This window comes from Ovis canadensis, chromosome 3, assembly GCF_042477335.2.
Source record: "Ovis canadensis isolate MfBH-ARS-UI-01 breed Bighorn chromosome 3, ARS-UI_OviCan_v2, whole genome shotgun sequence".
Lineage (NCBI taxonomy): Eukaryota > Metazoa > Chordata > Mammalia > Artiodactyla > Bovidae > Ovis > Ovis canadensis.
Window position 1 is genome coordinate 95,917,737 of NC_091247.1, and position 27,576 is coordinate 95,945,312.

Here is a 27,576-nt window from a genome sequence, read left to right on the forward strand (position 1 = left end):
AGTCAAGGCAGACTCTAGCCTAAGTATTTCCAACAGGCTTCAGTTTATTCAGATAGTCTTCTCTGAACTCTGGACTGTTTGGACCCAGACTCACAACCAGTTCCCTTTGATTATAGGTTCTTCATTGCTTATAAACTGATTGTGGCGATCAAGGTATGAACTTTCACCCAAGTCACAGTTCGAAATGATTAGAAGAGAATGAAGCCAACCCTGATACTGTGAAGAGAACAAACGCCTCCATTAGACCCCAATCCAGTCAGAGGAGACTCAGGCTCTGTCACTGCCCAGGGAGGGAGACTAGCGGGGAGCGCACGGCCTGGCGCTGGCGCTGAGCTGTCCCCCAGTCGGGACTGGCAGCACCGTGTCCTTGTTGGACAGCGCCCATCCCATCTGCTGCCCTCGTGCCCCACCATCCACAACGAGGGCTTTTCCAGGGACCTGAAAGGCTCAGGGAATCTTCCCGGGGGCCTGGAATTTAGACCTGGCATTAGGCACTCAGGCCAGTGGTCAAAAATAAGAAAGTACACCTCATGATGGCTACAGTGTCCCTTCTATGCCGGGGACAATCCCAGGTCTCCATGCAAAGCCTTCCCTAGTCTTTCCTCTGGGTCCTCTCAGCAGCGGCCACTCCTTACCCACACCTCTGCCCGCCTCAGTCCTTAATTAGTGAGCAATACAGACCTATACCAGCCGTTGTGCCAGGACCCCCAAAACCACTGGACACTCCATGCAATGTCTCCAAAATGGATGCAGGTGTGCCTGGTCTGGTGCAAGCCCACGTCAGCTAAAAGCCAAAGGCAACGGCGTCCACACCCTGGAAAACAACCCCGTGTGCCCTCCTCCCCTGCTGCCCCTCACACAAGCCCCTAACTTTGGGGCTGAGTCACCTGGGGGCCCAGGACAATGTAAGCAGGTATGCAACGCACATTTCTTCTGGTGACGGGTAGGAACCGTGGGCATGTGGGTGGGAGGGAAGAGGCTTGTGAAAGACAGAGCTGTACCCCCAGTGTTTCTGATTCGGTCCTGCTGGGTGACACCCGAGGGTCTGCATTTCTAACATGGCCCAGGTCATGCAGTCGCTGCCTTCCAGTCAGCCTGGGGACCACACTCGGGGAACTGCTGGGTTTTAAGGTGGGGCAGAGTCAGGAAGGCCAGTCAGGAAGCTGTGCTGGGCAGGACCAGAGCCTGAAGCAGGGTGGGGGCCCACGGGGGTGGCAGGGAAGAGGCAGAGCATTTCCAAGGGGAAGGGGCACCAGAAAGATGCCTGGGTGGGTGTGGGCATGAGGGAGGGCGAGGCACTTACTAGCTTAAAGGACTGAGAGGAAGGACTCTGAAGTAGGGAGCCCAGTTGTCACAGCAACATTGACAGGAGGGAACGAGGATTCCATTTTGGAGGGTCATCTGGGCACGGACGTCCAACAGGCAGTCGGTACTCTTAGTCTGGGTCGGGCATGAGGCGTTGGGACGGTGGGAATATGGCAGGGAGAGTAATTGCCACAGAGCTCTAGCTGCTGGCTTGGAAATGAAGCGGCTACTCAGGAAGAGGATGTGAGAAGAGCGGGAAGCCCAGGACTGTGGACAGATCTACAAGCTTGCGGACCTTGGTAGGTGGAGCGGGTCTTGTTGGGTGTCCCTCCAGGTCCAGGCTGAGTTCCCAAGGTCCAGGGACTGGCAGAGGGAATCAGGGAAGGAGACAGAGGTTTCAGAAGAGGCTCATGCTGTTCTGGGCCCACAGGTGACTCAGCCCAGGGGTTAGGAGCGTGTGTGAGGGGCAACAGGTGAGGAGAGTACACGGGATTGCTTTCCCAGCGGGGATGGCACTTCCCTCTGGTTTTCAGCTGACCTGGGCTTGCACCAGACCAGGCACAATTGCATCCATTTTGGGGACACTGCCCTGGGGTGGCGGGCAGCAGGGCCTAAGTAGGGAGGTGCGGAGGGAGGCGGCCCACTGCCATTCTTGGTATGGTTCTCTCTCCAGGAGCAGAGCTCCATCTGGCCTCACTCTGGGCAGCTTATAAGGCCTGGTGTGAGTTTTGTTTATGCAAGTGCAGCATAAAAGGAACAAATCCGCCAGCACCGAGGCTGCTGCCTCTGGAGTCCTTTTGCATACATTTTTTCAAATGATAATTCACTCTACCCAACCCCCTTCTCCACCCTCCCCACCCCCAAGGCCGATTTATTGAAAAAACCACCTTATATGGTAATATTGCTAACACACCGTCAGCTGGCCTTTTTAGGGACTCTGTTTAAAGAAGATCCGCCTCTGGGGTTTTATATTGCTCTGGTATTTATGCCAAAGACACACCAGCCCTCAGTCACTGGGAGAAGGATCGCTCCTACACTCGGTGAGTACTATACAGCTTCTGCTGTCTCTGTCTTTCTGGGGCTGCCTGGCCCCCTGGGTGCAGGAGGCGCCTTCAGATTGGCCTGGCTTCCGTGACGCTGGCCTAGGTCACACGTCAAGGCCCTTGGTGTGCAGTGGTGCCTGCAAGCACACTGCTGCCTGCCAGTAGAAGGCATTTCTGGCCATGGGGCATCCTAGGGCAAGGGCAGCACAGAATTCGGCTCCCTGCCCTCTTAACTAGGTGCTGGGTGGAATATGTTACCTGCGCTCTCTCTCTCCTCACTGCTCGCCGGGGCCAGTGCAGGTCTATACAGTGTCCTTTGTCATGGCTCAGAATGTCTGGGAGGCTGTTTAGGGGAGCAGATGCTTTTCAGAGAAATGACTTCCTAGGGCATTTAAATCCAAACCAGTCATAGCCCTTGTGTCTGTGAGTTGTCTTGTTGGGGATGGGTGAGTACTTTCTTCAGACCACCTCTTGTCTCTCTGACTTCTGATTCATGCTTGGCTAAGCGTTTTCTCAGTCTTGAAGGCTCCAGGGTCATTGGAGGATGCAACAAATCAGAAGTAGGGTGGGGTAAGTGTCCCGGGGCATCATGTGATTTTAGGGCTAGAAGGAAGTGGAACCATCTATTAACAATTCATTCTCCGATGAAGGCACTGAGACCTGGGGAAGTTAAGACCCTCACCCAGCTGTGAGACCACCACCAATGTCGTTGTCTTCCCCCAGCGACACACACACAGACACATGAGCATCAATAATTAAGAGGAAAATAGACCAAGGGGCTGTGTCCACTTTTGCGATCAAACTCTGCTAACATGTCTTTACAGCTGAGGCTGGCCGGTGTAGTGGTGCAGGCCTTGGAGACAGACTACCCAGCAATGGAAGTAATAGTAATAATATCTCCCTGGCAGTGCTGTTGTGAGGATTAAATGAAATAATATTTGTAGAAAGTTCCCAGCTCAACACTATCAGGGCCTGGCCCTGAGCACTCAGACCTTAAATATCACCTGGACAGCTTGCTAAAACAGATTGCCTTACCCCAGATTCTGACTCAGTAGACTGGGGTGGGAGCTGATAATTTCCACTCCTAATAAACTCCCAAGTGAGGCTGAGGTGGCTGGTCTGGGACCATACTTTGCACAGAGAGGCTTTAAGCTCTTGCTTTTACCATTTGAATGGGTTTAGAGTTTGAGGTTAGCCCTTGGGCTGCAGAGAGATAGAGATTCCTGTGACAGAGATGGAGGGGAACTAGAAGAAATCTAATGAGCAGATATTATATGTCACACCTGGGAAACCAGGATGGGCAATATGACATCATGATCTTGAAGCTAGATTTCTTTCTTCCTTCCCTTTGTTCATTCTGGCAACATTTCTTGCGCACTTGTTATGTAAGCAGGCATTGTCCCTGCAGAGTAGGGGCTCTGCAATCACTAGGAGAGACAAATGAAAACCATGGAAAAGATAAATATATGAAAGGGGTAAAGCCCAGGAACCCCTCACCCAGCCCAGGAGTTATCAGGGAAGGCTTCCCGGAAGAAGTGGTACCTAACCTGGGTCCTAAAGCTGGGATAGTCCCAGGACAGAGGACAGTCCCAAAGTGGTCTTTGGGACTGTTTAAATGGCTCAGCTCCACTGAATATAGATTTTAAGGCAGCAAGCAGGGAGTTCTAAGGTCAGAAGAGAAGGCGGGGCCAGATTACTAGGGCTTTCCATTGCTACTGCTGCTGCTGCTGCTGCGTTGCATCAGTCATGTCCAACCCTCTGTGACCCCATAGACGGCAGCCCACCAGGCTCCCCTGTCCCTGGGATTCTCCAGGCAAGAACACTGGAGTGGGTTGCCATTTCCTTCTCCAGTGCGTAAAAGTGAAAAGTGAAAGCAAAGTCGCTCAGTTATGTCCAACTCTTTGAGACCCCAGGGACCGCAGCCTCCCAGGCTCCTCTGTCCATGGGATTTCCCAGGCAAGAGTACTGGAGTGGGTTGCCATTGCCTTCTCCACTAAACTAAAGGACTGGGCAATGGGGCATCGCAGAATGCAGCAAGAGGTCTGCCCCCTGAAAGGACTGCTCTGGCAGCTGTGAGGGGAGTGGGCTGGAACAGGGCAAGACTGCTACAGCAGTGCGCTGGTCCCAGTTGGTGCACAGATGCAGAGATAAAAGGCCTGAGGCTTGAGGGGAAGGAGCAGGGAGCACTGGGGAACCGGGTTCTGTCCTGGGTTGGGGTACGAGTCTCTGAGGGGCCAATCCAACCAGAGGACATTGATGAAGATGGCAGTCTCAGAGATGGAGTTGAGGTGCCAGGGCCGTGGGGCTCAGGAGAGGGGTCAGGCCTAGATCTGAGCAGGGGGAGAGAGTGGCCAGTATAAAAGCCAGAACAGCAAGTCCAAATGGCAGATTCCTGAGGACCAGAAGGGTTACGAGCAAGAAGCCATCTTTAATTTAATTAGTATTAACCAAGTCAAGGTACCCTGAAGTTAATAAGAGGTGCCACTAGAATTTTCCACCGCAGGAATGTTCCTCGTGCAGTCATTGTATGGATATATGCATTTGCAGGTTATAATAGGCAGCTGCTTAGCTGTCAGCTGAAGCCCTCACTCCAATCAATTTCCCCAACTATTACTTGAAATCTCACTATATTTGAGAGGCTTTCCTTTTAGGACTCAAACTTTTCACTGAAATGAAAATGCCTTTGGGAGCTGGCATAAATTCAACCTTCCTTTCAATAAGCATTGATTGGTGAAGCAGATCCTTCGTCTCCTTCCAGTGTGGCAGACTTCATCCTGAGAGCAAGTTCTAATGGAGAAGATAAGAGAGATAACAAGATTTATTATTTTTCACTCCTTTACAACAGGGATTGGGAAACTTTTTCTGTAGAGAACAAAATAGTAAATATTTTGGGCTTTGTGAGTCTAAAGGTCTCTCTCACAACTACTCAACTCTGCCATTGTACTGGAGCAGCCACGAACAGTATGTAAATAAATGGGTGTAGTTGTGTTCCAATAGAACTTTATTTATTATTTGATTTCATATAATTTTCTTGGGTATTAGAATCTTATTCTTTGACGTTTTTGCAACCATTAAAAAATATCAAAACCATTCTTAGTTCAAGGGTCTCACAAAAACAGGTGTTGTAGTTTGTAGACTACAGGGTCCTGAGTTTACTGACCCTGATTTGCACTTTATAAAGCACTTCATTTCCATTATTTCATTTGATCCATTGTCCTGGGAGATAGATGTCACCATTTCCATTTTACAGCTGAGGAAACTGAAGGCCAGAGAGGGAGCTGTGGGACTGAGCCATGGGAAGGGGCACCCGAAGGGAGGTGAGAAAAGAAAAGAGGACGGGAGAGAACTCTGAAACCAGACCTTCAGAGTGAGGGTGGGTAGCTCTCACCCTGTTCTTGGATTTGCTTGGGGGTGGCCAGGGGCACGTGTGGGTGAGCAAATCCTTTGCACTCATTATGTCTTTGGGTTTTGGCCACTTTTGGGGGAGGAGTGGGGAGCTGTGTTTCTAACTCTGTGAAATCCTCAATGAAGGCCAGATGTAGTACGTGCTGAAAGGGCCAGAACAGTGTGCTTGGGTTTTCTGCGAGTGCAAAGTGATCGTGACCCAGGAAACCACAGTGACGTTGGCTCTGGTTCAGCTGACATGCTCGAGTCTAGCCACAAATTACCAGCAAGCGGCTGAGTGAGGTTTAGAATTTCCCCCAGCGGAGACCTTCCAGGAGAGGCTGGCTCCAGGGTCCAAGCCTTCCCCCAGAGGGCCCCCACCGCCAGCTGCCCTCCCCCTGCATTCACCTCCCTCGCTTCTCATTTGGTTCCAACTTCAACAAAAGAGCAGATCTGAGTGCACCTCAAGTGCTGCAGAATGGCATGGCTGACAGCTTGAAGTCACTCTGTGGCTTGTCTCAGCTGCTGGGAAATGAAGTCCAACACTGTTTCTTCCTGCGAGTGCAGAATTTCGGGGGGAGACAATAGGGTTCACTGAAAAGCCAGCCCGGCTTGAACTGCAGGTCACCCGAGAGAGGGGACCCCAGAGGGAGATCACAGAGGTGCAGCTTGGCTTCTTGGCCACCTTTGGAGGTTGTTTTCTCCCCAAGGTGGACCACCTGCGAGAACAAGGAAACCCAGCGCTCTGTGACCCGCTTGTGAAGAAGACTGTCCCTTCGTGGCTCTAAATCATGTGACCGAGCTGCCTGGGACTGTGGGAACTGGGAGTTCAGCTCTCAGGGGCAGAGCAGACTGTCACGGCGGAGCCCAGGCAGGTGGTGGGACTGTCATCCGACGTTTACTGAGCTCTGCTTCGTGCCGCACACCGGCATGGGGGCCGTGGACGCAAATTTAGATCTTGGCATGGCACGGGAGGGGCGCAAAGGCTCTGGGAGAGAAAAGAACACTGACCCTTTTGTTTTAGGGCTTTTGCTGCCAGCAGTGCTAGGGAGACAGAGAGGCAGAAGCAAAAACACCAAACATGGAGAAGCTGTGTGGGTGTCACTGAGGTGCTGGGGAAGGGGCAAGCCCAGGCTTTGGAGCCTCATGGGCTGCGGCCAGCCCTACCTCTCCCAGTGAGCAGCCTGAGAGCTACGTCCTCTCACTTTTCTGAGATTTGGTTTGCTTATCTGTAAGTTAGAACTAAGGATATCTTCACTCAGGGCTTCTGTGAGGATTAAATAGATAATATGTGTGAAAGGCCTTCAAATTTTAAAAATCAAAGATGTGTTTTTACCAAAAATCCAAACACAGAATATACTGTTTCACCTAACAAGACAGCCTGCTCCTTTTCCAGGGCAGTAAATATTCTGCTCTATTATAGGTAAGTTTCTGGCAACTAGTTAACCAGCATTTTATTTATTGGTCAATAACTTTTTTGGCATTAAAGTGGGCCAAATCTTTGCACTCACCCAAGGATAAATGGGCTTCCCCGGTGGCTCAGCTGGTAAAGAATCTGCCCGCAATTCAGGAGACCTGAGTTCAATCCCTGGGTTGGGAAGATCCCCTGGAGAAGGGAAAGGCTATCTACTTCAGTATTCTGGCCTGGAGGATCCCATGGACTGTATAGTTAATGGGATTGCAAACAGTTGGACACATTTCCACTTTCACTTTCAAGGATAAATTGCTAGAAGTGTATTTGTGAAAAGACGTGCATTTTTTAAGACTTTTGATAAGTATTTGTGAATTCTCCTTCAGAAAGGTAGTCCTGTTCACCTTGTCAGCTATGAACGGAAGCTCACCTTCCCGCACCTCTGCTGGCAAGTGTAGTCCTAAAGAGCAGACACAGCTTTCTGGCTGGAGGTGGGGTCAGCGTTTATCCTGGCTCCAGAACACTGCTGACTGTCCACAAGACCCCAGGTCCTTCTCACAGAGGCTGAACAAGAACTTCCACAGTTTGTTATTCAGACTCACCTTCACAACTTCATATTTATCCTGTTGAATTTAACCCTAGTGAATTTAACTTGTTTTTCTCTGCTTTTTGAGATCATCTTAGATTTTGATCCTTCCAGCCAGCACATGTGCTTTATCTGGACATATGATCTGCGTGTACTCTCTATTTTTGTCCAGTTCATGTATAAAACATGAGAAAGGACCAAGAGTGGAGTTCTGAGGTATATCGTTGCCTCCAGGTTGACAGTGATCTATCAATTAACACCTTTCAGTGACAGTAACTCAGGTAGCTATAAATATGCCTAATTGTTTGATTGTTCGGCCTACATGGCTCTATCAGTAGTGATGTCACAGGAGAACTTGTCAGATGCCAAGATCAAATTAAGCTCAATTTCTCCCACCTTCTCCTTCATTTCCAGCTGGGGAGTCCTGGGGAAAAAAGGAGGCTATTTGTTGGTGGTAAACTCTAGTCAGTTATAAGAAATCACTGCTTCTTTATAATGCTTTCTTTAATAGTGTCTTCTGGAAACCCACTTAATTTGGATACCAAGATTACCTGAGGTTTTAGACATCTGCCTTGTTTCCCTTTTTGAACATTGGAACTTTTGCCACCTCCGTCTCCTGACAGCTCTCCATTTCTCCATGGTTCCAGCATGGTAGGTTAGGGAACTTCTCTGCAATCCAGAAACTGTTCAAACCAGAGACAGCATTGTTTTGAATAACTAGGTACTTTTTCTTTACATTTTTAAAAAACTTTTTATTTTATATTGGAGTATTGCCAATTAACAATGTTGTGATGGTTTCAGGTGGACAGCAAAGGGACTCAGCCATACATATACATGTATTCATTCTTCACTAAACTCCCCTCCGATGCAGGCTGCCACATAACATTGAACAGAGTTCCCTGTGCTGTACAATAGGATGTTGCTGGTTACCTATTTGCAGTATAGCAGTGTGTACATGTTGATCCCAAACTCCCTATCTCTTCCCCATTGGCAACCATAGGCTCTGAGCAACTGGGCACTTCCCTTCAGTCTCCATCACATCTCAGACCTTGTCTTCTCACCAGTGTTTGTTCTATGCCGCTGAGACTGGTGGGCCAAAAAGACTGAAAATGCAATGTCCATACAGAAGCCTGACAGGTGATGGGAGTCAGAGTAGTAAACAGGTTGGGGGAAGAGTGTTCCAGACCCTGCATCTGAAGGTCCAGAAGGGACAGGAGATGACACAGTTCGGAGGATGGAAAGAAATGCCACATAGCCTCAGTGAGAAGGCCAAGGAGGGGGTCCAGACAGGAGATGAGTCTGGGGACACAGGCAGGGGCCAGACCTTGTTGGGCCCTGTGGGCTGAGTGAGAAAGTTGGGACTTGCTCTCTATGGCCAAAGGGATCATGAGGGTCAGCAAGGACAAGCAGGGCTGGATTCTAGACGTCCCAGTGGCCTCTCCCCAGGTGTGCACACTGCTTTGAACAGAACAGGAAAGGCTTCCTTTTAGCCCGAAAGTTGTGTGAACAAGCTTTTGCTCAGTCTCTAGGTAGGCTTTGGCATTCGCAGGCCCGGGACTCTTCCTCTTTACTCTGGTCATGGTCTGTGCTGTCCTCCTCCCACGTAAGGTCGTACGGGAGCCGGGGTCCCAGGTGTCTGCAGCAGCTCGCTTCTTCCCCTCCTGCTGCATGTCCTGAACGAAGCTTGGTGGGCTCCGCAGCCACCTTCTCTTTCCACGCGGTGTGCCTCTCTTGTCTGGACTCCCATCCCCCTCAGCTGAGACTCTCCCACCTCCCAGCCGGGGCTTGCCAGCGGGATAGCAATCTGCACACCATCTCCTAGACTGCCACTGCTTCTCTTTTGCCACAAGGGTCAAAAATTTGTTGGGTCACTCAAAAAAAAAGAAAACCTGCACCACATGTTAGAAAAATTAATTTCCTAGTCAGTCTGCAGCCATCCCAATTCAGTATCAGCCCTGGAGGAAGGACTTCTCTGTTTTTCTCCATCTGAAGCGACAGGGGCAGTGAGTCCCATCATGAATTCTCTTGCTTTCCTTGTCCTCCAGGGGCTTCTATCCTTAGGATTGTACATTTCACCTAGAACTGCTCCATCTTTTTTTTTTCTTAATGATATGTTATGACTGATTTTAATTATAAACTGTACATGGATACAGTCTCCTTGTTAAAAATTAAAACATTATGGCGCTTCTCCTCTCAGTCCCTTTCCCACCTCCAGGTAACTGCTACAATCAGCCTTAGTTTTTTTTTTTCTCCACCCCCCAGAACTTTTTGCTATGTGTTCATATCCACAAAAAGAAAATTATGGAAAATGCACAATATTTCTTGTGCTTTAAATAAAACTCACTAATTTTTTATGCTGGGCCGTCTATCTGGCAACTTGCTTTGTTCACTCAGCAGAATGGGTTAGAAACTTATCCACATTAGTCCTTGTTGATCTGCCTGCCCCTTCCCTTAACCTCAGTACAATATTCCGCAAGGGACATTTAGGCAGTGCCAGATTGTACACTGATGTGTTTTTCTGATTAAAGAGTGCCAGTGTTCCCACAATCTAGCCAACAGCTATGATGAAACTTCGAATCTTAACAATGAGATGGATGAAAAATGGTCTTATTTCATTTGCATTTCCTGATAACTAATGAGGCTGATCACCTTTTCAGGTAATTGTTGGGTATGTGCATTTCCTTTTCTGTCAATTATCTATTTCATAGTTTTGTGTTTTTTTCCCCCTTTTAGGCTATTTACTTTTTTCTTATTGATTTATAAAAGTTCTTGTATATAGCAAATGATAACCCTTATTATGTTTATTGCAAGTTTTTTCTGTTTATTTTCTAAGCTTCAAGTCTGTAGAGAGTTTTTCCATTGGATTAACACTTTGTATCTTTTCAGGTCTTTGAGGGGCAGGTGGATTTGTTTGTGAGGGCTGCCATAATGAAGTATCACAGACAGGCTTAGCAAGGGAAATTTTATTTTTTCACAGTTCTGGAGGTTAGAAGTCTGAGGTCAAGGTGTCAACAGGGCTGGTTTCTCCCGAGGCCACTCTCCTTCGCTTGTAGATGGTTGTCTTCTTGCTATGTCTTTACATGGTCTTCCTCTGTGTGTCTCTGTGTTTTAATTTTCTCTTGTAAAGAGCCATTCTATTGAATTAGGCATATTTGGTACCAGTAGTAATAGATTAATGACCTCATTTTACTCTTAATTATCTCTTTAAAGGCTTTATCCCCAAATACAGATACATTCTGAGGCCCTAGGGTTAGACTTCAACACAGAAATTGGGGGGTACACAGTTGAGCTCGAAACAGCAGGGTAGAGAGAGGGAAGAGGCCAAAATGCCAGAGCACAGGGCCGGGTCCTTGCCTGTCCGTTGGGAATTAGGTCCTAGTTGCCGATGGGGTCAGACCCCAAAGCCGAGAAGATCGCCTCCAACATGATTTTGAGAGGTGGCCACCTACCTCTCTTCTCCCCACTTCCCTAGGTGCTCCAGCCCCTGGTTCACTCGGCCACACTCACCATGTGTGAAGAGGAGACCACTGCGCTCGTGTGCGACAACGGCTCAGGCCTGTGCAAAGCTGGCTTCGCAGGAGATGACGCCCCCCGCGCCGTCTTTCCTTCCATTGTGGGTCGCCCTCGTCACCAGGTACGTGCTCACATGGACCCAAGGCTTTGAGTTCCTGGGAAGAAGCACTGCATTTTGGCTTCCATGGGGAGCCGTGTGTGTGTATGTGTGTGTGTGTGTGTGTTTCAAGTAAAGTAAGAGGGAGAAGTGTATGGATGAGCCCTGTTCTCTCAGAAAATGACATTGTTTTAGGACAGAGGAGGGAGACGCCCGCGAGAAATCAAGCGCCTTCTCTCCCATCATTTCCCCATTCATCAGCATCTGCCTCACCCTGCCTCCTTCAGTCTGGTTTCCAGTGGGAAAAAAAGGACATTCTTCTTGTCTTTATCCTTCTTCAGAGACTCTCCAATGCCTGAATCCCTCCAGGTAGAACCTCAGCCAATTCCATTCTCCTTCCTTCTTTTTTGCATTGCAGGGTGTGATGGTGGGAATGGGCCAGAAAGACAGCTATGTGGGGGATGAAGCTCAGAGCAAGCGCGGGATCCTTACTCTCAAATACCCCATTGAACACGGCATCATCACTAACTGGGATGACATGGAGAAGGTATTGGTGGCCCCCTCCTGTAATGTGCTCATTTGAATATCATCAAGACCTTCTGCCCTGTCAACTCTTCCTCTACGATGTTTCTCACATCTTTCTTTCCTTCCTGTCCATGCCCCTGGGTATTCCCAGCCTAAGTTGCCAACATCTCTCACTGGATGATTCCAATGGCTTCCTGACTGAGTTCTCTGTCTCCTGTCTCAATCGCCTAATTCATTCTCTGCGCTGTTGCAAACCTTGTCTTTCTAAAAACCGACCAAATCATGTCACTTGCCTCCTGGGACTCTTCAGTAGCGCCTCACTGACCAGCTAGGTTCCTAACTCCGTGTCTGGCATCTGAGGACCTGGTCCAGCCTAGGTCCCAGTGTTATCCTTTCCTGCAGCTTCCTTCCCAGCCCAGTACTTGTCCTTCTTTAAAATGCACGGTCCCCTCCAAAAAGGTGAATAACTTTATTTTCCCTGTCATGACCTCAGACAGGTACATTGATGCTATACTATTATGATGCTTCTCTAGTGAAAAATTTAAGTAAGAATCGCTACTGGTTTCTAGAAGCTTTTTTTCATGTCAGAAAATGGGAGAAGGGGCAGACTTCCCTGATGGTCCAGTGGCTAGGACTCCACGCTTCCACCACAGGGGACGAGGGTTCCGTCCCTGGTCTGGGAACTAAGATCCTGCATGCCGTGTGGTGTGGCCAAAACAACAACAAAAAATCAAACTTTCATTAGATACCTAAGAAATACTAATATCAGGAACAAAACCACCTGTGAATGATAAATGAAAATAAAATATCTAGAAAAGGAAGATATGGGGGTACTTTTTAAATAGTAGTTTGTGTTCAACAAAATCACATGCAAAATGCTAATAGAACCTTTCTAATATTCTTTTCTAATTGAAGTATAGTTGGTGTACAATATTTCTAATATTCCTTTGATACATTCCACTGACAGTTGTCTGAGAATTCTTGTTTCTGCAATGACTGTTTTTTGAAATGTAACAGAGGGCTTATTGAGCAGCTGCAGTCTTGCAGCTGGGAATAAAGAAAGCTGATTTGAAATCTGTGCTTCACACACACTTTCTCTAAACCTTAAATTCAGTCACTCTGAATGAGAGATAAACAGATAACAAATGCAATTGCTTTTTGTTCCACTCTGTGGGGCAGTTAAAAGCACAGACACTGGAACCAGAGGCAGGGAGATCTGGGAGCAAAAACTCTCTCTAAACCTCAGCTTCCTGATTTGTGGAAATAAAAATACTCTCTTCACTAGGTTGCTTTGAAGATTGAATTAGGCAAATAGTATAATCCCAAAGCATGGAGCATACTTAATGCTCAACACGTGGCACATATTACTTGTATATGTCTAATAATATCTAATTTAAAAACAATAGACAAAATTTTCATTCACAATAGTAATATGGATTCTTTAAAGAAACTCCTAAAAATACATTACATGCTTTAAAAGAAAAACTGAATAGGATAAAGCTGTCAAATTTTTTCAAGTTGATTTATAGGCTCATTAAAAGTAAAGTGAAAGTTGCTCAATTATGTCTGACTCTTTGCAACCCCATGGACTGCACAGTCCATGGAATTCTCCAGGCCAGAATACTGGAGTGGGTAGCCTTTCCCTTCTCCATGGAATCTTCCCAACCCAGGGATCGAACCCAGGTCTCTTGCATTGCAGGCGGATTCTTCACCAGCTGAGCCACAAACTTATAGTGTGGTATGTTAATTGTCTCTTAGTGAACCTTGAGAGGGAGGGCAGGGGAGGAACCATGTCTCATTCATCTAGAATTCCCTGGAATTTGAAGAGCAGGAAGACCATGCAATTGAGGTTAAGTACATCTGGTTTAAACTCTGGCACTTAAATTCAATAGGTGAGGACTGACTTGGGCTCCTCTGTCCATGAGATTCTCCAGCCAGAATACTGGAGTGGGTAGCCTTTCCCTTCTCCAGGGGATCTTCCCAACCCAGGGATCGAACCCAGGTCTTCCGCATTGCAGGTGGATTCTTTACCAGCTGAGCCACCAGGGAAGCCCAAGAATACTGGAGTGGGTACGCTATCCCTTCTCCAGTGGATCTTCCTGACCCAGGAATTGAACGGGGGTCTCTGGCATTGCAGGTGGATTCTTTACCAACTGAGCTATCAGGGAAGCCCTCATTGCCATTCTAATAAAAATCTCACAATTTAAAAAACTTGATAATTTGATAATGTATATACATTATGTATCAGTCACTATATTCAAGCTAATAACATATCTACTACCTCACAGTTTGTTTTTTTTTCCTTGTAGGGAGAATGCTTAGGATTTACCCTCTTAGCAAATTTTAAGGACAGTATTGTTACCTCTAGTCACCATGCTAATATATTATGTTAGATCTCCAGGTTTACTCATTCCACATAACTGACCCTTTGTGCACCTTGACCAAGAGCGCCTCCCTTTCCCCTCCCCCTCAGCTCCTGGTAACTCCTTTTTTATTGCTTCCTTGAGTTTGACTAAAAATAACACAAGCTTTAATTATGCAAGATAATCATAAAGTGTGGAGAAATAAATAAAATAAAATTTATGAGACTATTATGAATAAGGAAAACTGACAAGACTTGCTATATCTGAATATTAAGATATAAAGTTATATAAATTAAAACAATCTGATGCCAGTACAGAAGTAAAAAAGAAATACACAGTAAGTGTAACTTCTAAGACCAGAGAGGAAAAAAGGATTATTCAGTGAATTATTCTGTGACAACTGATCCATTATTTGGGGGGCAGGGAATCTGTTTATGGCCCTTACCTCATACAATTTCATTAAACACATCAGTTGAATATAAAAAAATTAATGAGAAAAATACAATATAGTAAGTATGAGTATCAAATTTCTGGTGAAAGAAGTCATAGAAAGAATAACAAATGTGATTTCTTAAAAATCATAATTTCTAGTATGAGAAAAATAAAACCAAATTTAGAAGGCAAACAACAGGTTGCAAAGAAATTTCACAACTAGTATAATAGAGGATTAATATAAACAACTAATGTAAATTGATCATTAAAAATACAAAGTCTCCACCAGACAAATAATCAAGGGACATGGCCAGACAATTGGCCAAATAGAAATGATTAAAAGTCGAAAATCTGAAAATTATTTGAAAAATTATTTAAAGTTTTATTTAAAAATTTGGAGTAAAACAGCTAGGTGTTATTTTTATCTGCCAAATTATTTCATATTTTAAGAATGAGAACACTGGATGCAGATAAGGGTGAAATAGGCAATTTCTTATTCTAAAGTAAAGACAAAATTAGCCTCTTTGTGAGTAATAGAAATCAAGCATTTTCCAGCAGTCACCAAGATGGCAACACTCAGGCATGAGGCTGGAGCTGACCTGAGAGCTTCAGATGTGGTGCTGGTGGGAGCTGGGGAAGCATGCAGGGACCTCAAGATGCCAGCATATACACATGGGCAGTCCAGTCCTTCTTTAGGAGATGCAAAACTCAGAAAACCAATGGTCATTGAAATCATAGAAAAAATTTTGAATGCCTTAGAAAAGACTTTTCTATATATGGAACAGTGACCTTTAGAACAGCAGCTGCTTTCCCTGGAATATCGGGAAACTTCATTTTCAGGCATTGCTTCAAGGTTAAACATGATGCTTTGAAGACATACACATCATTGACTATACTTCCATTTTGTCCACCATAATTTCTTACAGGCTTCTTATAACAGATGCTTTGTATTTAGGTAATACAAGCCAGGAAAATTGTGTTCTGAGAAGTTCACTGATTGGCATGGCATGTGGTGTTTTATACCACACTGCTTTGGCTTTTTATAAAAATGGATGTCTGGCAGTCGAGTATACTGTTCCACTGCCACCAAAAGGAAGCGTTTTATTTTATTGGCTGCTACCTTGTCAAACAGAGATAAAAGCAATGGTGATTCCTCTCATTTTTCAGACAGTCTTTGGGATATTTCATGGTTTTCAGCATTATGCAATATTTGAAAGTACATTTGAGAAAACTGTATGTGAAGATTAACCAAAGAATGAATGGATACTGAATCAGCTGAACGCACTTTTTTTTATAGGGACTCAGGCGCTGCTGAAAGAGTTGAAAGTAATTCTAGATGGACAATTTGTTGTTGTTCCAGAATGCTTGCTTTGCGGTGCTGTGCTGGCCTCTGCCATACATCACTATGCATTAGTCACAACAGTATGTGCAGCCCCTCTTAGAACTTTTCTCTTTAGGAAAACATCCTGAATAGAAAAAAGAAAATGTAATGGGTACAGAGATAGTTTTCACACGATTATAAAAAAAAATCAAGGCTACCCTGAATAGCAATGTGATTAAATATATGATGGTGATGAGATATGATCAACTGTTGTATAAGCATTAAAATAATTTTAAATTCAATTTATTAAAAATAAATATTTCCTATGAAAAAGAAAATTATTTATTTATATTAACTGAAAAGTGATAGGAAACAAAGTTGAACACAGAAGTGTAATCGTAGTAAGTAATAAATAAATGAAAGCATATGAACTGAATAAATGATAATAGTAATGAATTTGAAAATACATAAAGATGAAAGATTAGGGAGAGAAAAAAGCCAAAGTGTTAACTCTTTACTAGTAAGAGATAGAAATATGGGGAATTTTTATTCCTCTTAAAGAAATTTTCCTAATTTAAAAATTGTCCACATCTTTAACTTTTAAAGTACTTCATAACTTAAACTTCAAAGTACTTTATAAAAGCTTTTGAAAATGAAATAAAATGAAGTGCAGATGGTTGGACCCAACACCCAGAAAGATTCTGATTTATGGGCCTGTGATACAGCCTGGGGAGCTGCAGCTATAGCAATTATTCCCGCACAACTGAGGCCGCATTTGAGGAAACAGTGGCATCACCTTATTAAGCCTGATTGCGGTCTCTCCTGTCTCCTGTGACGCCTCCACAGCCTGTGGCCTCTGCCTGGGCTGTTTGCTCTGCCTCAGGTGCCCTTCTCAGTCTCTGGAGACCTTCCTTTGCCTTCAGGGCTCTCTCAGATCTCCTAGAAAACGAACTTCTGCCTCTTCCTTCACCTAAATATGAATGTGTCTTTGCATTTTGTCTTTTTGACTGCTTTTCTCCACTCTAGACTTGGAAACTAAGGTTACTTTTAGCACCATCCTAGCACAAAACCGGAGGCCCATAAATGCACGGGTACGATGGACACAAAGGACTCTGTGCCCCACCTTTGAGGAAATCAAAGCCCTGTGTCCCTACCACTCTGCTGAATCCCTCTGAAATAAAGGCTCTTGTTTGCTGTCTGGATCACTCAGAGGGAACTGGACACAGTGGGAAGAAGTAACTTCCTCTAAAACTACCATGCAATGTTTTCAGAATCTAATATTGTGCCCTGTAACTATTAAATATTCAATATGTAGAAGTAAACTACCAGGCTTCCCCAGTGGCTCAGACGGTAAAGAATCTGCCTACAATGCAGAAGACCTCGGCTCAATCCCTGGTTTGGGAAGATTCCCTGGAGGAGGGCATGGAAACCCACTCCCCTATTCTTGCCTGGAGAATCCCATGGACAGAGGAGCCTGGCGGGCTACAGTCCATGGGGTCACAAAGAGTCGGACGTGACTGAGCGACTAAGCACAGCACACATATAGAAGTAAAAAAAAAAGAACTAGCTTCACCTAAAGCAGTGATTCTCAGCCAGGATAATTTTGCCTCCCAGGGGCATCTGGCAACTTCTGGAGACATTTGTGCTCCTCACAGCTGGACAGGTGCTACTGGCATCTAGTGGGTGGAAGCCAAGGATGCTGCTAAACATCCCGTAATGCCAGGTCAGCCCCCACGATGAAGAATTATTGACCTAAAATGTCAAAGCGCTGAGGCTGAGAAACCCTGCTCTGAACAGCCCGGTCAATAATAGACAGTGGCAGTCCATGCATATCTGTCAGGCTTCAACAGGAGACAGTATACACTCAGCTGGGGTTCTGAATTAATTTAAGGCAGGACTACTTACAGAGGTGTGAGCAGGTTAGGGAACCAGAAAGAGAGGCAGAGACACCAGAGTACCAGCAGCAGGGGAAGCTCTTAGAGCTGGAAGGCTGAAGGGCAAGGGCGGCGAGACTAGAGGTGAGTGAGAGCTGGAGCCTGAAGAGGGGCCGCACAGCGTGTGCTCAGGGAGACCTCAGCTTGGCCAGGAGGGCGCCCTGCCCTCCTCTCGCCTCGCGCTCTGCAACCCCTTGCTTGTATCTTCGAGCAGCCAAACACAGCCAGAAGCCAGAGAGCTGCAGTACACCCGGTCCCTCGGAGCTCAGGGGAGACGAGGGAGCAGAGGAAAGAGGACCCAAGGTCAGATGGAAATAATCAACACACTGAGTATGTTGGCCCTAGGTATGAGTCCTGTCTGGGGCCCTGATGAGAAGGAACATACCCTTGAAAGAGCGATCAGAAATTCCCGGTATTGACGGGCCTCCTCTCCTGATCCAGTCTGTTCTGAGACCATCAAGCCATCCTCCCCCAGTACGGACATGCCAGTTGGAATTTCCCCGCCTGCTGAGAGTCTGCTGGACTCATCTGACTTTTCTCCCAACCAGATCTGGCACCATTCCTTCTACAATGAGCTGCGGGTAGCCCCTGAGGAACACCCCACCCTGCTCACGGAGGCTCCTCTGAATCCCAAGGCCAACAGGGAGAAGATGACCCAGGTAAGAGGCCAGGAAGACCTGAGTACCAGCGCAGGAACACACATGGACGCTTGGCCAGATTCTTTTTCCCCACCATGCATCAATGCAAAAGAGTTTTTTGAGGACCTGCTGTGTGTGCAGTCCACGCCAGAACCCATGGGAGGTGGGAGCGGGGTTAACAGGCACAGGCACCCCCTTAATAAAATTACCAACCATTCTGTGGGCCAAGAGAGCTGTGATTTCTGATAGTCTTCTGTTCTGCATTGTTCCTTCAGATCATGTTTGAAACCTTCAACGTCCCCGCCATGTACGTCGCCATTCAAGCTGTGCTCTCCCTCTATGCTTCTGGCCGCACAACAGGTAAGTAGCCCTGTAATCTGTTCCCTTTTTGACTTGAGGGGAAGAAAGGGAAAACTGGGCTCCTGGAGAGATTCCTGTTCAGAGGAATCAAAGGGTCAGCCAAAGTCCAACGAAAACCTGGGTGAGGGATAACAGAGGGAAGCCCAGGTAGAATACAGGTGCAAGTCCACCCAGTATAGCTGAAGAGAATCTACATGAGCAAATCATGACCTCAAGGGCCATTTCCATCAAAATAGTTAGTCCGGGAGCTTGTGCACACTTTCCAACAGTACTGAAATGTTTCTGCTCACGAAGCAGCAATGGCAGAATCTGTGATGGTGGGTGTGTAAGTATGAGGTGGCCTTGGCATAGAAAACTCAGGGAAAACAGAGGGAACTTCAAAATGCAGTGATTTTTAATAAGGGCTTGACAGCTAGGAAATGGCAATCCACTCCAGTATTCCAGCCTAGAGAGTTCTGTGGACTGAGAAGCCTGGTAGGCTACAGTCCATGGGGTCGCAAAGAGTCGTACACGACTGAGCGACTTCGCTTCACTTTGACAGCTTCCAGAAACATCTTTCAAACATTCATTCATGTATCCATTGATTTGTCCATTTATTCATCCATTCAAATATTCTCCAATACTTCACACCATGTGCCAAACACTGCAGGCCATGGGCACACACTGGGAAGCAAGACAGATCAGCCATGTTGCAGTGAACACAGTCTAGAGGAGGAGAAGAAAGTAAAGGGTAATCTCACTGCACGTGATAAGGACAGTGACGGGGAAATGCAGGTACACACGGCTTTGTATCCTGCACCTTGCGCTTGGTTTTATGCTGTGGATGTCACGCTCACACGCCGCATGGTAGTCATTGTGTGTGATGCTTCCATGATTGGTTGACTGATTTTACCATTTCTGTAATGCAGAACCTTTAGGTTGCCTCCAATTTTTGCTTATTATAAGTTATGCTGTAACCAATGTCCTTGTATAAGAGTAAGCCACTGATCTCTGGATATTTATTTTGGATCTGCCCTTTACTGAGACATCTTATTATCTCTAATGGTTTCTCAGTTGGTCCTCTCAGGTCTTTTAAGTATGGGCTACAGTCCATGGGATCTCAAAGAGTCAGACATGACTGAGCAATTAACATACACACCGCTTTATCTGCAAATAATGATGATCCTCTTTCCTTTTGATAATAATACCTCATTTCTATTTTTTGTCATATTGCATTGGCTAGAACATCCAGGACAATATTAAATAATAATAATATAGTAACAATATTGTAATGTTTCCCCATCAATTATATGGCTGTTGGATCAAGAGGGATTTCTTATCATGTTGAGAAAACTTACATCCTTTCACGGTTTACTAAAAGTTTCATCAGTAGAGAATGTTCATTTTTTTCAAGCTGGTTTTTATAGCCCTTTAAGCGCTAACATCCTAATTGCATTTGATGCCTGAAGGATGTGCAAATTATTCACTCTAACTTAAAGAATGTGCATCCTAGATGCCAGTTGACAAGTGTGCATTTTTGTGAAAGTGTTCAAGGAATATAAGAAGAGGAGATGTTTCATTTGCCTTCCAGAAGCCTACAGTTTCATTTAGGAAAATAAACTGACATATACAAAATTGACGTACACAAAAAATATAATTGATAATTCTCACAATGGGTGAATTTTCCAGCTGCTAAAGAAAAATATCGTTGCTGAGGATCATTTGGTGACAGGTCCCAGAAAGAAACAGATGAAAAAAATAAAGGGTTTCATAGGCCTTATCTCCTCTGTCCTTAGGCATCGTCCTGGATTCAGGGGACGGTGTCACCCACAATGTTCCTATCTATGAGGGCTACGCACTGCCTCATGCCATCATGCGGCTTGACCTGGCTGGCCGCGACCTCACGGACTACCTCATGAAGATCCTCACAGAGAGAGGCTATTCCTTTGTGACCACAGGTACCCATCCTCTTTCTGGACTTGACTTGAGCTCAGAACCAAATCTGATCTAGGACCAGAAACTCTCATGAGTAATGAGAAGTCAGTGGCCCTGTGTCCTCAAACTCTCTTCGGGTAGATAGGGAGGCCATAAGCTGGGGTTGGGGCCCTGGACCAGACCAGATAGTCAGGGGAGCCTCTTTCAAGGGACAAGTTTCCCAACCAAGACCCCCTGAGGAGGGGTACCAGGCTTAGACCTACTCATTCTGAGAAGTGCTTGTCTTCACCCTCCTTTAACTGCTTTCACACACTCCCTCCTTCCCCAGCAAGGAGGATCAGAGCTGGTTTTTATGGGGCTGAATGGTGGCAAGACTGGTGGTGCATTTCATTACCTAGAAGTGTTTATGGTTTGAGGACAAATGGAATAACTAAGGTCTAATTGGCCCCCAGGGCAGGAAGAATTTACAGGTAGGGGCCTTCCTAGATGCTGTACAATCTCAGCGTATAAGCCTCCATCTAGATGGGAGATGTGTCCTGCAAGGCCCTCAGGAAGGCCTGCAGCTTTGTCAAGACAGAGTGATAAGAGCTAGATGAAAAGTACATGCAAAGTTTTGCTTGAGAATCAGGCAAATCTTGAGACTGAATCCAAAGGACAAGGAAGAAGGAAGTTAGTTTTCATGGAGACCAAAATGGGACAACCAAACCGGCAGAGCCGAGAATCTACTCTCTGTCATTTCTACTCTTTCTAGCCGAGCGAGAAATTGTGCGAGACATCAAGGAAAAGCTGTGCTACGTGGCCCTGGACTTCGAGAATGAGATGGCCACAGCAGCCTCCTCTTCCTCCCTGGAGAAGAGCTACGAGCTGCCAGATGGGCAGGTCATCACCATTGGCAATGAGCGCTTCCGTTGCCCGGAGACCCTCTTCCAGCCCTCGTTCATTGGTGAGGCTCTGCCTTAGTTCTGGCCAATCACACACACTGTTGATTGTTTATACCTACCCATATTTTTCCAGAAAGGGCTGCAAATACATGAACAATACAACTAGATAAAATCTAATTTTAAATAAAAGGGTAAGGAAACCAAAATAAAGGAAAAATGGGATGGGAATATAACATGAAACTAAGAATGAGGTTAAAACACAAAACTCTTCTTGAATTCTCACCATTTAGATCACGGGGTCTGAAATCTATAGGAGTAAACAGAGTGGGTTTGGGGGTCAGACCTGGTTTTAAGTCTTGATTCTGGTCCTTCAAGCGCTATACCTTGGGCATGTTACCTTCTTCAAATCTCAGTTTTTTTATCTACAAAGTAGAAATTGTGATAGTACCTACTAGATGGGGATTAAATAAGATAATGTTTAATACAAGGATAACTATCATCTTGAGAAGTATATAAGAGAAAGGCCTATTAGCAAACGTTAACATACAATGTAGTGGTAAATAGCAAACTGGATAAAGTGCTATAGGCCTAAGAAATCAGGTAAGGCTTCTCATAAAGCTGAATCTTTGAACAGAACTTTGAAGAATGAGCATCACCTTATGGTATCTGGGGATGGAAGGAGTGCACAGTGGGGAATGGCATGCAAGGCAGATGGAAAGCTTGTGAAAATTATGGAATATGTACACGTCATTTTCTATTTGGGACATCATAGGTGAAGTGTGTGTGTGTGTGTGTATGTGTGTGTGTGCATGCATTCACACACGGAAAATTGAAGAGAGCTACTACTGGGTCACACAAAGGGCATGGGTGTTAATCATATCAGCAATTTCAAATCCCCTGGAAGTCTTTAAGCAGCAGAGTAGAGAAGTCAGAATTTCACTTTAGGAAGATTCCTCTGTCTACAGTGTGGAATAATACCACATGGAAAAAGACTGGAGGTGGGGAAACTCAGGTATGTGGGCATGAGCTGTTTTGGCAGGCAGGGCCTTTTACTGTGGAAGATCTCGGATGCAGACAAAGGTGGCTAGATGTCAACTAGTAGGCAAACACGATGTGATTGTTAGGTCCTTAGAGTGGGATATTTTTTGGCTATAACTGACTATAACATGGAAGAACCTTGAAATCATTATGCTAAGTGAAGTGAGCCAGATATGAAAGAACAAACATTGTATGGTTTCGTTTATATGAAACGTCCAGAATAGGCACCTCTATAGAGATTGAAAACAGATTAGTGGTTGCCTAACGCTGGGAAAGGGGAGACAGGGAAAATGGAGAGTGTCTGCCAATGGGTATAGAGTTTATTTGGGGGGTGCTAAACATGTTCCAAAATTAGACTGTGGTGACGGTTGTACAACTCTTTAAAGTAAACTCTACCTCAAAGGGGTGAGCATCATGGTACATGAATTATATCTCAATAAAGCTGTAAAAAAAGTGATACAATGGAAGCGTCCCTCTAGAAATATTGTCATCAGGCAGCAGTGTGAACGATCACCCAGATCAGGGGAAACTCAAGGCAGGGCAGTGACCAGTTAGAGGGTCTGATCTTACAGTCCAGTAGGGAAGTAACTGAGGCAAATCAGGGTAGCTGTCCCAATAGAAGGGGTCACCTAAGGAGCTGTAGATGTGGGGTGGTGGGTCCTGACCAGATGTCGTGGTCTCTACTAGGCATGGAGTCAGCTGGAATTCATGAAACAACCTACAATTCCATCATGAAGTGTGACATTGACATCCGCAAGGATTTATACGCCAACAATGTCCTCTCCGGGGGTACCACCATGTACCCTGGCATTGCCGACAGAATGCAGAAGGAGATCACAGCCCTGGCTCCCAGTACCATGAAGATCAAGGTGGGTGCTACCCTGGCTCTCCTTGTCCTATTCTTTGTACAAAGACCTGTGTACTTGGGTACACGTGTCCAAGTCAGGCTGCCAGGCCTACAGCTTGGTGTCACCTTTATCCTGGCCTGAGGCAGACTTCATCTTGGGCTGGGCGGGGAGGAGTGTGTTCCTGGGACCCTGAACGGGAGACACATTTATCCTGGGCCCTTAAGCACAATCTCATGGACACTGTACGAGAAGGAGGTAAAATGAATTTGGAATGGAGAGAATGTGGAAGGGGCTGAGAAGGAAACGAGGAGACTGAAGAGGGAAAGAGAAGGAAGAGGCAACACCTCACCATCTTTAAACTTTAAAAAGGACCTGGGAAGCCTTTTTAAGGTGAAAGTTCCAGAGAGAGAATGTTGGCTGTAGGACAGGCTACAGGGACATGCCTCGATTCCTGGATAACCTCTGACCTGTCGTCCCATCTCGGCCACAGGCCCCCCACACTGCTGCTCACCTCATAGGCCTCCTCAGCACAGGAGCCCACCTGTCTTACCACCCCTCCCCAGCCCCTGTCCCCAAGCAATCAGACAAACCCTTTCAGGATTTATAGGAACTGTTTTGCTTGTGGGGTTAGAAAAAGAAAGTGAAAGTGAAGTTGCTCACTCTCCGTCCATGGGATTCTCCAGGCAAGAGTACTGGAGTGGGTTGCCATTTCCTTCTCTAGGGGATCTTCCCAACCCAGGGATCAAACCCAGGTCTCCTGCATTGCAGGCAGACGCTTTAACCTCTGAGCCACCAGGGAAGCCCCTAGTGGGGTTAGAGAAAGGTAGGCACCAAATAGCGATAACAAATAGGTTGAAAGTTACAGACACTCATGATAAAGTTGGCCTCTGAGCTGAGGAAGTGTGTTCTATATGTTAATATTCTAAGAACCTTTTCCACAAAGGCCTCCCTGCCCAGGGAAGCAGAATGGGCCACCAGAAAACAGGTGAGCACCTCTGAGCTCTTCTCACCTGGAACCACTGGAGCAGTCATGTTTATTGAGGCCTGCCATATGGTGGGCACTGTGCCAGGCCTTGGGCAGTGGTATTTTTACTAAGACCATGTGTCAGGATACCAGACTTAGCCTCACCCCCAGATTCCTCTTCAACAGTTATGGGGTATCGCCATCACCTCTACTGACAAATGGACACCAGTGATTTGATGCATATCCCAATTTATGAGCCAATGCCCTGAGTTTAATAACATGGCCAGCTGTTCAGGAGTTTAAGGTCTGCTTATTAGACATGCTCCATGGGAGAACAGCTTAAATAAGACCAGAGGAAGGGAAAGGGCACTGCCAGCAGGGGGAAGAGAGTGAGTAAAGGTGCCCAAGGGTGTGTGCGTGTACAAACTCCCCAGCCAAATTGGACAGCAAGATGTGTGGGGGAGATGAGGCAAGCTCCAGAATACGGAAGAAGAGAGTAGGGTGGAAATGGGGCTGAGATTTAGGGCCACCAGCCCAAGAGAGCCCAGAGTTTTCTCATAACTAGAGCTGCCCAGCAATAAAATCCTGTACCTTCTTAGTGGCTGTGCCAGTCCTTGAGGTATCTGTCAAAGGAGCCCCTGGGTGACTTTTGTCTGGTGCAAAAGATAACTTCTAAAGACCCTACTTATTCTGTAATTCCATGATCTCTGCAATTTAGGAAATATGTAGGGAGATTCTTAGGAGATCAGAAAAAATCTGTTTAACATCTGTCATGTTCTACCATTGGATTCTTAGTTCCTTCAGAAACAGGAGTTAGTTGAAGAGTCATAGTCCTTTTGGATCAACTGTTAGGTGAAGTTCAAAGTTGTCTGACATGGCAACGAATTTCTAAAGGCCAAGCTCAGGAATCCCAGTGGCATGTATGAATTTGAGAACTTCTCAGATACAAAAGACTATTGCGTAGACTGGCTTAAACTCCAGAAAGGAGGAATCCCAGCCCGAGCTGCCCATGCATCCAGGCAAGAAAAGAACAGCACTCCCCTTATAGATGTCTGTATTGGTCAGCTATTGCTGGGTAACAGCAACTGTGAAATGTCAGGTCCCATAACAATAAGCATTTATTGTTCATGCATCTGCAGGTCAGCTGGGAGTCAGTTGTTTCGGGTCAAGTTTGGCTAGGCAGTTCTGCAGGTCTAGCCAACTCAGGTCAGGGGTGTATCTCTTACTGTGGGGCTCAGGCTAAAGGGCCAGTAGCTCTTTAAGGGAAGCTCTTCTCATGAAGGTGACAGAGACACAAGAGAGTGTGCCACTTGCAAGACCGAAGCACATTTCTAGCCACTGTGTTGTCTGCTGATATCCCATTGGCCAAAGCAGATAGGGCCCAGCCCATTCTTCTCATGGAGGGGCAGGGGAATGAAGTGGGAGAGAGAGTGACAATCTGAGCAGTAGTCTGACCTACCACAAGGCTTCTCCTGGTTCCTTTCTGACCACAGGGGCTGTCCTTTCCCTGGGCAGTCTGGCAGTATGATGAGATGATTCCTGGACCACCTTCCCTATACCTTGGCAACTGACCATGATTCACCACCTTTGCTCTTTGCAGATTATTGCTCCCCCAGAACGGAAGTACTCGGTCTGGATCGGAGGCTCCATCCTGGCCTCTCTCTCCACCTTCCAGCAGATGTGGATCAGCAAGCCAGAGTATGATGAGGCAGGGCCCTCCATTGTCCACAGGAAGTGCTTCTAAAGTCACAGCAGATTCTCTGGGGACCTCCTTGAGCGTGCTCTGTTAACAATCATGAAACATTAAAACCTACAAGCCTTGCTTCTCTGTGTGGAGCTCTTTATCTTCCTGGGCTGTGTCTCACACACAGTGCTAAGGGCTTTTCACACCTTATTTCTAGTCCACACAAGGACTCTACGAGGTAGGTGCTGCTATTACACATCACAGATGAGGAAATTGAGCTCTGAGAAGTTACAAACTTGCTGAAGATCACACAGAACCAGGGTTAAAAATTCATGTGTATCTGACTCTAATGCCGAGGGCTTCTTCTACCAACTTGTTTCCTTTTTCTTTGAACTTTAGTAAGAATGAGGACTAGATGACGCTTGGGGACAAGAGGGTTAAGAAACAAGGGCTTTCAGAGATGTAAGTCCTTTTACTCAAGGGTGATAACACTAGAGAATGTGAACAAAAAGAGAAACACAGCACTTATAAGATGTAACATATGAGTGGTTGAAACACAGTGTTATTTAAACTTAGGTGAAAGATGGTCATAGTGGGCTTAAGATCTCTATGATCCTTTGTCATTGAGGATTAAGTTGTATTTTGCCCCAAAAACTAATCAAGAAAGGAGCAGCACCACGGGGAGAATATTTCCTCTTCCTGCACTCCTCTTCTCCCTCCCTCTTCTCCTTTTCTGTCTGTCTCTGTCTCAGATTATTTGCTACCCACTCCCTGCCCTTGGTCAAGTCTGCTATTTCACAAGTACTTACTGAATTTTTGGCATCGACAATTCCTGGTTAAGGTCAAATGGGATTTATGTACCCCACAAAGATGATTCCTGCCCATCAGGGTCACAATGCCTAAAGAAGGAGACAGACACATACATATAAAACAAAGATTTGAACAGAAAGAGAAGCCTTCACAAAATACTATGGGAGAATAACAGATAATGACAACAGCTACCATTGATTGAATGCTTACAATATGCTGGGCACTGGGTTAAGAGCTTTACATGGATTTTCTCATTTTATCCTTACCACAGCCCTATGAAGCAGGAGCTAGTATCATTCTCATTTCATAGCTAGTTTACTAGTTAACTAGATTGCCCAGCTAGTTATTGGCAGAACTAAGTCCTTACTTCTGCCAGCATGCCTTTTGCTCTTGCCTCCTGGCCAGGTCCCACTTTTAATGCTCCTGAACAGAGCCCACCTGGTCTTTGCAGACACACCTATATGGAAACAGTGGAGTCCAGTTAAAGCATTACAGAACTCAAGGTCAGAAATTTCTCCTCTACCA

At 45.9% G+C, this 27,576-nt stretch overlaps 1 protein-coding gene and 1 pseudogene across 2 annotated transcripts; both read left to right on the plus strand.

Moving 5' to 3' along the window:
• The first annotated feature begins 1,350 nt into the window (after window positions 1-1,350).
• ACTG2 (actin gamma 2, smooth muscle) lies at window positions 1,351-26,379 on the plus strand. 2 transcript variants are annotated; one of them, XM_069580510.1, is made up of 10 exons: window positions 1,351-1,604; window positions 2,238-2,345; window positions 11,202-11,363; window positions 11,758-11,886; window positions 18,463-18,573; window positions 18,828-18,912; window positions 20,688-20,849; window positions 21,578-21,769; window positions 23,433-23,614; window positions 26,158-26,379. In XM_069580510.1, the coding sequence occupies exons 3-10, from the start codon at window positions 11,238-11,240 to the stop codon at window positions 26,299-26,301; spliced, it is 1,131 nt and encodes a 376-aa protein (XP_069436611.1). In that variant the 5' UTR covers window positions 1,351-1,604; window positions 2,238-2,345; window positions 11,202-11,237; the 3' UTR covers window positions 26,302-26,379. The 2 variants fall into 2 exon arrangements, with proteins under 2 accessions (XP_069436611.1, XP_069436610.1); XM_069580509.1 differs by lacking the exon at window positions 1,351-1,604 and having other exon boundaries at window positions 2,029-2,345.
• On the plus strand, window positions 15,201-15,934 carry LOC138435615 (complex I assembly factor TMEM126B, mitochondrial pseudogene; annotated as a pseudogene).
• Window positions 26,380-27,576: the final 1,197 nt, after the last annotated feature.